We start from the raw sequence: 14,543 nt of genomic DNA, 5'->3' as shown, positions 1-14,543 counted from the left end.
TCTCCTTCCCCCTTGCCCCCTTCCCCTTATCACACAAGTTATCTTCCCGTATCATAGTCGTTCATTTCATCTCGACACTGGCATGGATCATTTACCTTCCATCAAAAACTTTTTCATCTGTCTTCTTGTGTATTAAAACAAAAAAAAAGAAAATAAAAAAGAAAGAGAGAAAGAGAGATCGACGAAAAGTAATTACCGAAAGCTTGCTTTCACGTTTTGCTTTGGAAAGTAAAAAAAAAAACACTACGAAGTGTTTACCTTGATAACGAACGTTCACGTTTATTCCTAATGTAAGAAAATGTAAGTAAAAGAAAAGAAAACGTTTACAATATTATTATTATTATTATTATTATTATTATTACGTTAAATAAAATAAATGTTGATAAAATCGTTAATCATCTAATTAGTTAATCGATAACCGTGATAGTTTCGTTATTGAATTTATCAAGTAGATGCTATCTCTTCATCGATAAGAGGGTAGCAGCCTCTTATTCATAAATAATTATCACTATGCATGTATCTATCCTTATAGTAGATAAAAGAAGAAAGTTTACTAACAAGTTTCATAACTTTTCCATAGAGACTTTCCATATACATTATTATATTTTTATAACACGTAGATTCATTAATTAATCACGAACATCGTAAAAAAAAAAAAAAAAAAGAAAAGAAATAAATAAATAAAGAAAGAAAAAAAAAGGAAATATAATAGAAAAGAGAATGAAACGTTTGATAGACGAGCTAAGATTTCTTTGAAAGTATAATATAAGAAGAAAGTGGTTAGTTAATCGTATAATGTTGTGCGTAAGTCATTAAACGCACGAACGTGTTCAAATTAGTATTAAAAAAAGAATAAAAAAAAGAAGAAAGAGAAAAGGAGTGGGGGAAAAAAAGGATTAGATAAAAATCAGAGAGTTCTTAACCTTTTATCCATCCTGACAGTTATATCCAACTTGAAAAAAAGGATCCGAAAGTGACAGCAGATAATGATCGTTCTCTCTCTCTCTCTCTCTCTTTCTCTCTTTCTATCTCTCTTCTTTATTTCTTTCTTTCTTTCTTTCTTTCTCTTGACGTTCCACTCGGTGGAGAACTTAAAACGCCGTCTCGAACAGCTGTTTGATACTTAAAGGCAAGGTCGTAGCCTTACGTCTGCGTACGCAATGCCGCGGGCGCGCCTTGCGTTCGTTCCTACGTGCACGCACGCCTTCCATTCTCGTGTGTAAAAGTATTTGTATAGACGCGCGCGTGTGTGTGTGTGTGTGTTATTCTGACTTTGTATAAGTTTTGATCGTATACACAGAAAGACACGTCAGGAGAGTGATAGAGTGCACTGTGCTCTCTAGAAACGAAGGCGTGCGTATCGTTGCGCATCCTCTGTGAACGACGATACGAGTGTATGTGTGCGTGTGTGTGTGTGTGTTTGTATATATATATGTATATATGAGTATGTTACATAGGAGGATATTTACGTTCATATGTGATTATCGAGCAGCAGGGGATGCTTGACCGATGCACAACACGTATACACATGTGTATATATGTGTGTGTATATATATATATAGTATGTTCATGTATACTATGAATAAAACGTAAACCCAACGAAGTATACAATTTTAAGTTGATTCTGTTTAAAGGGAAACGACACTTAAAGGGTATGGTATTCTCTACCCTCTTTTTCTTCGCAATCTTCTCGTTAAGCGACACCTTGTAATTAGTGTCGTTGCCGTTGGATTGTGAATGAATGAAAGAGGGAAACTATCTCGCGTTTGTCAACCGTTTACATTCTTTAATGATACGTATCCTAGAATTTACTATCGAAAAAGGATTTCTCTTTTGAAATGTTTTCCATTTGATATCTATACTTCTTCTTGGAAATTTGATTATTCTATATTATTATCTTGAGAGAATTATTTCTATATAGATATTACTCGTTTGATTGTTAATAACAATTCACGTATAAAAATACATTTTTTCGTGGAAATGAAATTATCCTTGTGTTAAAACGCGGTCGTTGATCCATAACAAAATCAACGTATGTACGACGACGACAACTTTACGAACATGTATCCTTTGGATGCACGAGTATATTTTACAATCCACACACACACAAAGAAAAAGTGAGAGAGAGAGAGAGAGAGAGATGTACTACTATCACCATGCCACGGCACTTGACTATAGTTATGCAATCCACCGAGCCACGTGTTCATGGTCAAGGTCTGCGTTCTTACTGCTATGGGTGTGTAATCGTATTTATGTGTACGTGTATATTTGCTAGCGCGTACACATACACGAGTGCACTCATGATTGTATATATATATGCGAATACGAGGTGCACGATCACGAAAGCAAGCGAAAATGCACGCGCAAGCGAGAACTTTGCGTTATTTGCTAGTGTGTAAAGGCTCGTAGTATAGTTGAGGGCCGTTCCCAGCCAAATTTAATGCCAATCGATGCCATTAATCGGCAACGAGTGAGGGAGGGCTGAACCCTTCGAAGTATCGTAATAACGTATACACACATATATATTACATCAAGATTTTCGAATTTAATGTATACGTATAATAATATATAACCATGATCAATTTGGTTTACATCCTATATAGTATATACTTAAATAAGTCATAGAAGAGAGAGATCTACGTTTATCAAGAATAAATAATTGTTAATTATATTAATATTAGAATCTTTCGTTTTTTTTTTAATAAATCTTACACGTGCAATATTTGAAAAGAAAAAAAGATATTTTACGTGGAAAATTTATTAAAATAAATCAAGAAAAGTTTTCGGGACGATTAAAGTAATACTTTCTTCGACAAATTTCATTTACTTTGATTTAATTTATTTTTTTTTTTTTTTTTAGTATTTCTATTCATTGTTCCGATGCAAGTTACGAAAGACATTTCTTCTTCTGTAAGAAAAACATTAGTCGCAATCGTAGTCGACTTTAATTTCCATGAAAGTATCGTTAACGGAACCTTTCCTCAGACGTTCCACTTCCGTCAATAAAACGAGCGTGCTTCAAGGCTTCTTTATGTATCATGCAACTCAAGTATAATTTGCTTTCTCGATCTATTCGATCGCATTGATTTGACGATTTTATATTACTATACTTGCCATCCACGTTTATTTATTTTTCTTTTTTTTTTTTTTCTTTTTCATATTACTCGAAGCTAAATGAATAATCGATCGAAGTATTACTTTTTTTTCTTCTCTCGATGATTTCTGTTGAATCATCTAATGAAAAAGACCCATGGATAATAGCGTGCATAACGTAAAACATATATAGATAGAAACTCACGACCTATCGTGGACACGAAAAAGGAAAACTGTAATAACGCAGAAAAGTGGGAGAGGCAGTCGCAGTGATTTAACATAACCGAGTTGCAGGAAGTGAATATTATTAGCATTCGCTTACCGTCCTTCCCATATATATATATATATATGCACACACACACGTACACACAAACACATTTACATATATATATATATCTTCTCTGTTGCTCCTTTTGAACGCGAGTGCGTTCATCATACATGAAATGTTTGCGTGTGCGTTCCTTTTCTATAATAAAACTTATAAAACTTACGTTAGTATGTAGATGAGAGACACTTGTATATACATATATTCACTTACACGTTAAATCACCGTGTTGTACGGATAAGTAGAAAAAGAAAAAAGAAAAACATATGTACAACGGGCAGTCAGAGAACGGGCCCAACGAGAAAGGAAATAATCGGTCTTCGTGCAAGTTTAACGCGTCGGCGAATGTACATTTATGTATATTTACGTGTACACATGTATGCATGTATATATGTATGTGCAAGTTCATGCGTATGTAACGCGTAAAACCGTGTGGCGCCGTTTGAGAAAATAGCGAACGAACGAACGAGAGAAAGAGAGAGATATAGAAGGGTGGAAGATGTATTTTATTTTACTCGTGACAGCAAGGAATTACGAAGTGCCAACTTAAACGACGTCGAGAAATCAATACCACCGTTCGACCGTTCGTTCTCTTCTAACTATTTCGAACCGTTCATCGTTATGTAAATATAATGCGTTACATATCGTTGAAAGACGTCTTGATTAGAACACGAACGCGGTATCATTTATAATTATTAATTATTCCGAATATAGAAATGTAATATGAAGAGAGAAGACAACTTGGGATATAAAATTAATTATTCTTCGCATGGTTATCTAACAAATATTAATTATAATTAATAAAATAGAATATCATATGTATATATATATATGGATGTAAAGTTGAAATAAATAAATCGTTTTAATTCGTTGCGCACGAGTTGGATTCGAGTTTAATCGTATAAAATCGCTTGGCGACACACAACACACACACACACACATACACACACACTCCCTTTGCAGAGACGAAGCCTTTGTTCCTCGCGAACAATGCTCTCCACATCGTGAGATATAGTTGAGTGGGTATACATGCATAGATCTCGTTGGGCTGCATTGCTCTCGGCGAAGTGGCATTTTAGTTGTTTTCTATTTGGAAAGTTTTTACCCAAACTTAAGCTCGTCCGGTAAACATGTTTATCATAGGGATTTTCGGCCGAAGAAGTAGGCCAAAAAGATCATATATTATTTTCTTTTTTTATACGAAGGTTGATAGAAACAAAATATCTTTCTTATTGAACACCAAATGTCTCGTATACTCTCTTATATCATATATTTTTTGTTTTATTTTAAGTAACAAATTTAGTAATAGAGACAAATCGAATGATGTAATCTTGGTGATACAAATGATACAAATACATTTCCTGTCAAAAATTTGAAACGCTTTATGTATCTAGAGAGAGAGAGAGAGAGAGAGAGAGAGTGAGACGAAATTTATATATCTTCATTATATATCAAAAATTTATAGTTGTCGTTTATCTATCCAACAAGTTTAAACTAAACTTGGATAAAATATAATAATAGAACGAGACTGTCTCTTGTAAACTCTACGATGCGCTCAAAACTTTTGACTAGAAGTGTATTTATGCATCTACCTACCTACGTGCATAGAAATGCATAGATAGGAAAGAAAAGAAAAGGATAGAAGAGAAGAGAGAGAGAGAGAGAATAGGAGAGTGAACGCGCGAAACGACCGATCTTAATCAATTTCGCTTAATTTCACCGTTGCATGAGCACTTCGTGCCGGTAAGCAGTTTAACGGTGGTATTGTACTAACACTATTATAAACTCTCCCTACCTCCTCCCACGCAAAATATACAACACACACAAGCGCGCACACACGCACGTGCGTTCGAATTGCGTGAAATTCGAAGTTGTTTTCTATTTTCTTCGGAAACGCATTTGTCCGATTTACGAATAAAAATAAAAAGAATAGTAAAGAAACAATAATCTTATCGAAAAAAAAGAAAAACAAAATTCGATATAAAAGAAGGTAAAAAATCTGGCGGAAGGAAAGAGAACGGATGATGGAGAAATAGAAAGAATGAGAGAGAAATAGAAAGAAAGAGAGAGAAATAGAGAGAGAGAGGGGGGGGATGTTTAAACGAAAATTAACGAGAATTCGATAGTCGGGGAAAAATCGATAAAAATAATGATCGGAAAAAATCAGCGGGGCAAAATCATGGGGTTCGAATGTTTCGAACGTTCGATCTGTTCGTCGTGTTTCATTCGAACGCTTATGCAACGTGGCTTGGCTTACCACGTTCGTTCGCGATGGAAGAAGCGGGAAGAACGAGAAAGCACGCTTCGAGTTCGCTCGCGCGTTTCGACTCACACACGTATTACATATATATATAGGACATATAGCTATCTAATATAGACAAATAAGTATACATAGAAGAGATGCGTAAGCTAAAATAGATGAAAGCATAGTAGAGAGAAGTGCGCGCGTACGCACTCCTTCGCGCAACAACACATACACACACACATATAAAGAAACATACATAACGAGCGTGCGCTGGTAGCATCTCTCTCTCTCTCTCTCTCTTACTTGGCTGATGATATACCCTACACGAGAGTTCATTGCTCTTGGGGTGCGAGCGAGATGGAAAGATTTGTGCGAGCGAAAGAGAAACGATGAGAGAGAGAGAGAGAGAGAGAAGGCGTAGGTATGGACGCGCACCGTTGGAGTGACTGAAACCAACGTTGAAAAAGAGAAAGAGAGAAAAAAGAGATACCAAGAGAGGGATTAAGCGAGAAGGAAATACACAACGGAAGGAGTGGACCGAACGTCTAAGGAGCGACAAAGACGGATCGCGTGAAGTATTTACCGCACGCCTCGCCGACTGTTAATAATTCACACGCGATTTCCAACATTACCTTCGAGAAGTGTCGAGAAGTGTTCTCTACACGGACTCGATTTTCTCTTCTCAAAGTAAGAATTTGAAGAGATGGAAAACCGATTGACTGAGTAACACAGCAGACACCGATAATCTGTCAAAAAGGATTGTCTTTGCCAACATTTGTAACCATTCGATGAAGTAACAAGAGAGAATTGGTAACATACAAATTTTATGGGAAGAATTAAAGAGAGAGGGGTTTGTTTATATGAATATTTGTTACGATTAAACAAAGAAATAAAAGTGATTCATATTTGTTTTATTTGAATAGTAATAGCACACATCGTGCTCGAAGAAATAAATACAGTGCTTCTACTAGTAAGAAACAGCTGAGATGGATTCATAAATTTCAATGAGAAGAAGGCGGTTTACTCGCGCCTAACGCACGTGTCTGAATAAGTTGGGAAATATACCGAGTTTGAAAAGTATAGTATTTAATGGCGTTCGTTGAAGAATAATTTGAAGCGAGTAAAAGTTGAAAAAAAAATCAACGTTATAAATTCCAATGGTAGAATGGTCGAAATGATTTTCGAACGGGCAAAATTACGGATACTTATTGTTACCGGTATAATATGTTCGATAACACGGAAGTGTTCATCTGTGAAATCGGAAAATACCGAACACGTGCTAGATCAGCGTACGTATATACATACATATAAGCATAAGTATACGTATATAATATGTAAGTACATATTGCACTCTAAAGTACTTACTTATATACATACGTACATGCATGTATACACGGTATGGATAGAAATTGTGTACCGGACGCGGTAGCTGTTGGGTGCAATGTACCTGGATGAGTCACACAGTAACGCAACGCGCTCGCGCACGTTCAAAGACACGTTCACGCACATTCACGCTTACGCACGTGCGTCTTCTTCGTATATACTCTTGTGAAACTCTTTTTCTCTCTATCTCTCTCTCTCTCTCTCTCTCTTGCTTTCTTTTTCTCTCTTCTCACCAAACTCATCGTACAAGATCTTCTTGTGTGAAAAGAAACGAAGAAGCCGAGTAGAGGCAGAAAAGAGGGTAAGAGGGAAAGGAGATATAGCAAGAGGAGAAAGACGAGAAATAAAAATCCAATCATTTCGACCGGTTTTGCATCGTGCCGAAGAGGATAATGGAATACCACGTCACTTTTTGCCAGTGCACGGAATATATCCTCGCGTTAATACCCGAGCTACGCTCCTCCATCATTCTCCTCTTTTCTCTCTTATTCGTTATGCGTTTCAGGTACGTAACTAAACGTGCCACGAGGTAAGCACTTTTGAGCGACTACTAATTGTTATGCTCATACGTTATGTATCGATTCGAAAATGAAACACAATTGAATTTTTCTTCTATTCTCTTTCTTTATTCGAGTAGGTACGCGACATCTTTTCTTTACGCACATTCTCGTACATCTTGCTTAAAACTCGTATTCGCGATATATTATTTTTTTTTTTTTTAAGTTTTAAGGACCTGGAGGGACTCGATCTCACGATTTCCAGGTCCCAAAGGCAAGTGCTCTACGAACTGAGCCACCGATCTTTCTTCGTATTCGCGATATATATATGCATGTATTTATGCATGCACGTGTACATATATATCTACTTCTTATATATGTACATCGAGTTGCATCGGAACATTCGTCGTCGGTGGCTTTGAACGATACACGCTTCGAGGCGTCCAAAGCATCGTTCGATACAACAGGCAACTTCCGGAGAGGAAAGCTACAGGATCCATACCCCGAAGCAATTATTGGTTAGGATACAATTAATTATTTCTCCGAAGCAGACATCATTACGATCAACATCGGTTGATTAGCTTTCTGCCGAGAAGGATATCGATCGGTATAACTCACGTTATCGCGATCGTACGATCTATTCATCTTCCTTTGAAGATTGCATTACAAATCTTTACTTTTTCCTCTAGCTAAATTAGTTTTTAATAAATAAATATTTAACGTTGTGTTTTCTAATAATTGAATCGTTATAAAAAACGTTGGTACATATAATATAGCGATTGATTAAAATTTATAAAATTTTAATAACGAAACTTGAACGAGTCAAATCTCTACGCAGAATTCTGTTATTCTAATTGAATAACGTTGACGTGTATTGGGAAGAAAATAAAGTAATCATTATTTTCGATTGAGAAACTGTGATGTTGAGAATGTCGAAGAGAAAGATAAGAGTGAAAGAATCGGAAAATACGATAGTTGAAGGCGAAGGCGAAGGCGAAGGCAAAGGCGAAGGCAAAGGCAAAGGCGAAGGCGAAGGCGAGAGGCATTCGAAGACACGTCCGATGACTTTTAAAACGGGATTGCGTAATCCTTTGGATTTAGTTTACTTTCGTCGGTGTCGATGCCACGCACGTAGCGTGACCGTGGCACTGAACCAGCGGCACGAACTTTCTCGTGGCCTTCGTTCCAGGAAGACGTTTTACGTGACACGAGGAGGACGCCAATCGCTGCAAACTATCATCACCAACTTCACGTTCGAACGATGAAGAAGAAGAAGAAGAAGAATAAGTTACTATCATATGCATTCTTCATATCCAATTGAAAATTCAACGTAAGATAATAATATAATAAGCATTAATATGTTTCATTAACGATACCTTTTTTTCTATTTGAATGATGTTTATTTATTCCGATGAAAATAGATATTATGCAATAAATCGATAATTCCCATTGACATTAATAAATTATGTAATTTACAAGAGAGCATACCTTTTTCCAATGGCTCGACCTTGAAACGTTCGAACAACGGTGAAAGAATCGAAGGAATAAACAATTAGCGTTAGAGGAAAGATCAGTCAGTGGGTTCGTTCGCACGAGGCGTAGCAGCAGCAGCATTGTCGGGGGGCATCGACATGGTTGGCCTCGTTCTGCCACTGTCACTGTCAATGACCAACGAACGGATCAGTGCCAATCCTTGGCTTCGAATAAAGTGCTTGGTCAGCAACTAGTAAGACATAGGTATAATAGTTTTCATCATATAAACTCGAGTAACGACGTCAACGTACTTTTAACAACTTTTCTCTTTGCTGCTGATATATTTCAGGTACGTCTTGAAAATAACTTTTTCCTCGGGGGAAAAAAGAAGTTTCTTACTTTTTTTTTCCTTTTTTTTATTTGCCGTGCAATAATCTAAATGGATGTCAAGAAAAACGAATGAATTTTGACGAGAGCTTTCTTCAAAAGCTTTCTTCAAAGGTACTCTCTCTCTCCCTCATTTTCTTTTTCTTTTTCTTTTTCTTTTTCTTATTCTTCTTCTTTTTCTTTCGTTCGTCGTTTCTCGTCTGATAGTAAAATTCTCTTTTCTGCTTAAAGTCACGGTAGGATAGGTTGGTAAGTACTCGTCGCACATCGAATAGGAAAGTTCTACTCCTCAGGCACGAGATTCTTATTTTTACGATTGGTATCGCCGATAAAATCGTGACCTGAGACGGACTCGGCTGACTCTCGACGACTCGTTCGAGTTGTAAGAACGAAACGAAACTACTTCTCCGATGTGATATCGACTCGGTTCGATCTTGTGAATCGATTTAAATCATCGATCATCCACCTCGAGACATATCGTTTTGCATTAGCTATATATATATATATATATATATAAAACATCGAGATACAGTTAAAACGTTTTATTTATCACACTCGAAAATACTTACTAAAATGTTACGAAAAATCTTGCGTTACCGAGTTACCTTGATGCCCCACCCTAAACAAAAACAAAAAATTCGTTCAAACTTGAAATTCAAACTCGAAGATTTCAAGCTATATCAATCGTATCGCGTCGATGACTATCTTTTCTGCGACTGTATAATTTAATCGTTCGATATACGACGTCTACGACAGTTGACATTTGAAGGAACTTCGTTTATGCAGATTGATATCCTTGCAAAAATCACTGGCGAATTTTTCATTTTAGATTGCAACGAAGGTATCCTTTTTTTTTTATCGAAGAATCCTCGATATTTTTATCCTTGCGTTTTAAAACAATCAACGATAACAAAAAATACATGATAAATGAAAACAAAAAAAAATAAATACACCTTTCGTAATAAAATATATATTAATTTTGAATCGAGTAATAAACTCGAACGCATTTTGAAAATTTTTCCGTGCCAACGTGGTTAAACGTAAAAGCGCATAAAGAGGAAGAAACGAGATGCACACAGAGAGATAGAGAGAAAAGGAAAGAAAATATAAAAGAGATAGAGGAGAGACGATGCGAAATGTCAGTCGACGCTCTATTTGCAAATGGAGAGAGGCAAGCAGGACAGCAAGGTTGTGTTGTGGTAGTAACTCGATCCACACTAAAGATTGAGAATGGTAGAGAATCTCGATGAGAGATGGTTCGACGTGTTGTCCATTCGCGGAGACAATGAAAGAAGAGAGAAGAGAAAGAAGGTGGATAGGTCGATCGAAAGAGAAATCGTACGGGTACCCTGGGGGGAGGAGGAGGGAGGAGGGGGAGGGGGGGCAACGATGCGAGAACGAACACGGCCGCCGCGTATCCAAGATAGAGATTATGGTCGTCGTCGTCGCAACGATACGCTTCCGACCTTTCGCACACATTTCTATCGTTAACCTTTTGCGGAAAAATAGCTTGCATGCAAGTTTTCCGCGCTTACAAAGATACGAACTTAGTAAGTGGCATCAGTTGCAAATATATATTATATTAAATATATATATCTATACAAGATATACTATAAATAAAATGTATTTATGTGTGTATATATTAAAGCTGTGAAGTTTTTTTAAAGGGCGGTGGTCTTGTTCGATTAAAAGAAGAAGGATTCGAGCGAGTAGAACAACGAAGGTTCAAACGCAAAAGGTTACCGGTCTCTCTTGATATTATTATTATTATTATTATTATTATTATTATTATAATTATTATTATTATTCTCGTTATATAAACGTTATATAGGTATATCGATAAAATATAATATTAAAAAAGCGGAAAAATGATAAATAAATAAATATATATATAGAAATAAATGAAACAAACCTTGCTTAATGACGATGCCTGAAGGCACCTGGACTATCGGTAGCGCGGCGTTTGGCGGATTAGCGGCAATGGTTCCTGGTGTACCAGGTGGTGGCGAAGCACTCGCACTCCCAACCGATCCAGGATCGCTGAATCCTTGAGTGCTGTTTTCCTCCGGACCGTCGAAGAAGCTTAAATTGAACTCGCTACCGGCGTCAAAGGACACTTCCGGAGTGAGCGTGTCCGGTGCCGGGGCGCTACCCAGACCCGCGCTCAGGGACTGGTCGATTTTGAAAACGTCCATTGTACGAACGAAACTGATGATGATGATGATGCTGCCCGGCGATGGTGCACCTCGCTTACGGGCACGTCGTTCACCATTCGCGTTCTCGCGGCACTATGCTCCTCATATGCTATTTACCTGCTGTTCTTTTATTTTTTCTTTTCTTTTTTTTTCTTCTTTTTTTTTTAATCCAACGTTAAAGTTAACGTTCCAGTAGTGGTTACCTGTATTTCTTATTAACTTATTCCGTGTTTCGTTTTCGTTTTCGTTTTCTCTTTTTCTTTCTTTTCTTGTTATTTTATTTTTAGTCAGAAGGATAACACCTTACTAAAGAAGACGACTTCTCGTTCGTAATCCTCTCGGAAAAAAAACGACGATATCGATGATGCTTCTTCTGCTAACATCGGACAATCCACTTCTCTTCTTCGTTCAATACTCCTCTTCATATCGCCGAGATGGAAATTTAAGACCCCTCCGGTCATTGAATCGTAGATGATAGTCGTCACGTCTCGTTGTCCTCGTAAATGTTCCCCCCCTTCCACCTTGAATACGCGCGAACTGTACGAAAATAACTATACCCAAACGGAAAATCGTATCAAAATCGAAATCCTCGAGTCGAGAAACTACGACAAAATTCTTCTACGAACATTCTCGATTAATCGACGAACATATATATACATTTATATATATATATATATCGAAATTGTTCGAGTCCCACGAATTTTACGAACGAGGAAGTCGACCGTGCACCGTGCAGTTTCTTCGAAATGAATGAAAATAATGAAAGAAAATAAGAAATCGCTTTCTCCGTTCGAGGAATCACACGAGAACGAATTTCTAAATGAAAAATATTTAACCGACTGACTCCGTCTTATTTCCTGTAATAATCCTTCTGTTTAATATTTTATATTTTTTTTTCCTTATAATTTTACTCGTATCAATAATGATCTCTAAGATCGCAGCAGCGAGATTGTCGTTGTTGCAGTTGTTGTTCTTGTTGTTGTTTTCTTTTTGTCGTGTTTTCTTTTAAAGGGAAATCAAAAACAAAACGAACGAAAAAAAATCCACACTTTGACACCAACACATCACATTAAAAATAAGAAAAACGATCGCGGGGTTTGGGGGCGGCGGTCGGAGAGGGGGAGCAAAATTCCTTTCTCTCCTCGATATGTCCATAAAAAAATGTGTATGCAATTTGCACGTTCCTATATATGCAATTATTAACAACGTATAGATCTATGGGTATATAGATAAAAATATATATATACATATATATTTTATATATGTATTATAGATATGTTTGTTTATTATTTTTGTCTGCTTTTTGTTTTATATCGCATAGATCCATAAAACGAGGTTGCTAGGGACGTTTTTTACGACGCTCGGGATCGTCTTCGCTCGGGACCATTTTGTCGCGATCATCATCCTCTTGGTCGATAAACGAGCCTCTAGTTTTCTCTCTCTCTCTCTCTCTCTCTCTTTCCTTACTCTTTTTTTTCTCTTGCGAATTTAACGACGCGAGGGTTCAACCCATTATTTTCGAGATCGGAAACGATCGCTTCTGTGTGTAATAGCCCGTTCGCGTTTAGTTTCCTTCTCCTTCCGTTTCTTCTTCTTCCACTTCTTAAAAAACCACCTATCTTTCTCTCTTATTCTCTCTTTCTCTCTCTCTCTCTCTTTCTCTCTCTCTCTCTCACGCACACTTCTCTCCCACCCTTCACTCTTCTTTCCTCTCTTCCGAGAGAACTCTTTTCTTGTAACGCAAGAATTGCGGCCTTTTTCGCCGAGTTTCATCTGTCGACTGCCGGTGCCGCCATTGCGTGCGATCCATTCTCGCTGAAAGTAAAATCAAAACGAAAAGAAAATCAGAAACTAAAGGACAAAACACGACAAAATCGAATTTGGATAGATAAAAGTAATAAATTTGCACCGATAAATTGAATCGAAAAATTAACGAATAATAAGACGCGCGAAAAAGTTCTGTGGAAAAGAAGGTCGGGAGGGTGGGTGGGAGCTAGGGGGTGTTCGAGGGGAAAAAGAAAACGTTAGAAAACAAAAAGACAAATAAGAGATATCGAAAAGTGATGCATCATCTTTTAGCTCGTATTATACTTCATTCAACATTCGTTTCTTCTATTCTCCTTCTCGAACGAACGCTTCGAACGTACAACTTCACGCGTCATTTATACGCATATTTGTATACAGAGAGTGATAGAAAAAAATGTATGGGTGGGTCCCATCCTAAAATAATAAGGGTGAGATAAATTCAACGATTCGAGAACGTAAATCGATCATTTTTCTACGAAAAATTAACCGCCACCCAGGTGATCTCGTTATTCTTCATCGTCGTTCCTTAATTAGTATCATAAAATATCACCGACATTAATTGTACCGATCATCAAATTCCGACCACCCCCCTCCCCCCGTTGTATTCGTATTATAACCTGACATTCTTATTAAACGTCAAAATTGATTCTATCGCACGTTAACTCTTGACAACTTGGCCGATGGTTTGAAAAAGCAAACGATCGTTTATCGGATTCCAACGAATCCTTTTTTCGTTTCCGTCCGAGTCGTCTCGGAACGAACGCGGAAGGGTTTTTTTCATAACCTGTGTGTGTCTGTGTGCGTATGTGTGTGTTTAACGTAAAGAAGGGAAGAAAATTGGATAGGAAGTGATCTTGAAAGTGATTAGACGAGACAAGGGAAGAATCAGGGGATCTCGGTCGCGAATTAGAAAGGAAAGAAACGCGAGAAACATCGGTCGAACTAAAATTCGAACGAGTTTGGAGATAACGGACGTAACGAGAGAAGAGAGGAGAGAACTGAAAAGAAAAAAAAAAGAAAGAGAAAGAAAGAAAAAGAAAAAGAGAAAAAAGAAATCAAAGAGACGGAGAGGACGGAGAACTCTAAAAGAGAGATGAATGTTAAAGAAAGAGATGGGACGGACTAAGAAACGCGAGAGA

General features: G+C 37.2%; 1 protein-coding gene across 4 annotated transcripts in view; it reads right to left on the bottom strand.

Moving 5' to 3' along the window:
- LOC122526473 (ecdysone-induced protein 78C) overlaps nucleotides 1-14,543 on the bottom strand; it is a 93,922-nt gene that overhangs the window by 68,727 nt on the left and 10,652 nt on the right. For 2 of the 4 annotated variants that reach the window (XM_043649894.1, XM_043649896.1), the window contains exon 2: nucleotides 11,316-13,413. The exons of 1 other annotated variant lie outside the window; for it this stretch is intronic. In XM_043649894.1, the coding sequence (XP_043505829.1) occupies nucleotides 11,316-11,598 (283 nt within the window). In that variant the 5' untranslated portion in view covers nucleotides 11,599-13,413. The remainder of the gene's footprint in view (nucleotides 1-11,315; nucleotides 13,414-14,543) is intronic. One more of the 4 variants, XM_043649895.1, reaches the window with a different exon arrangement.

Source organism: Polistes fuscatus, unplaced genomic scaffold (genome assembly GCF_010416935.1).
Source record: "Polistes fuscatus isolate 324 unplaced genomic scaffold, CU_Pfus_HIC Scaffold11, whole genome shotgun sequence".
Taxonomy (NCBI): Eukaryota; Metazoa; Arthropoda; class Insecta; order Hymenoptera; family Vespidae; genus Polistes; species Polistes fuscatus.
This window is presented reverse-complemented; position numbering and strand designations above follow the sequence as displayed.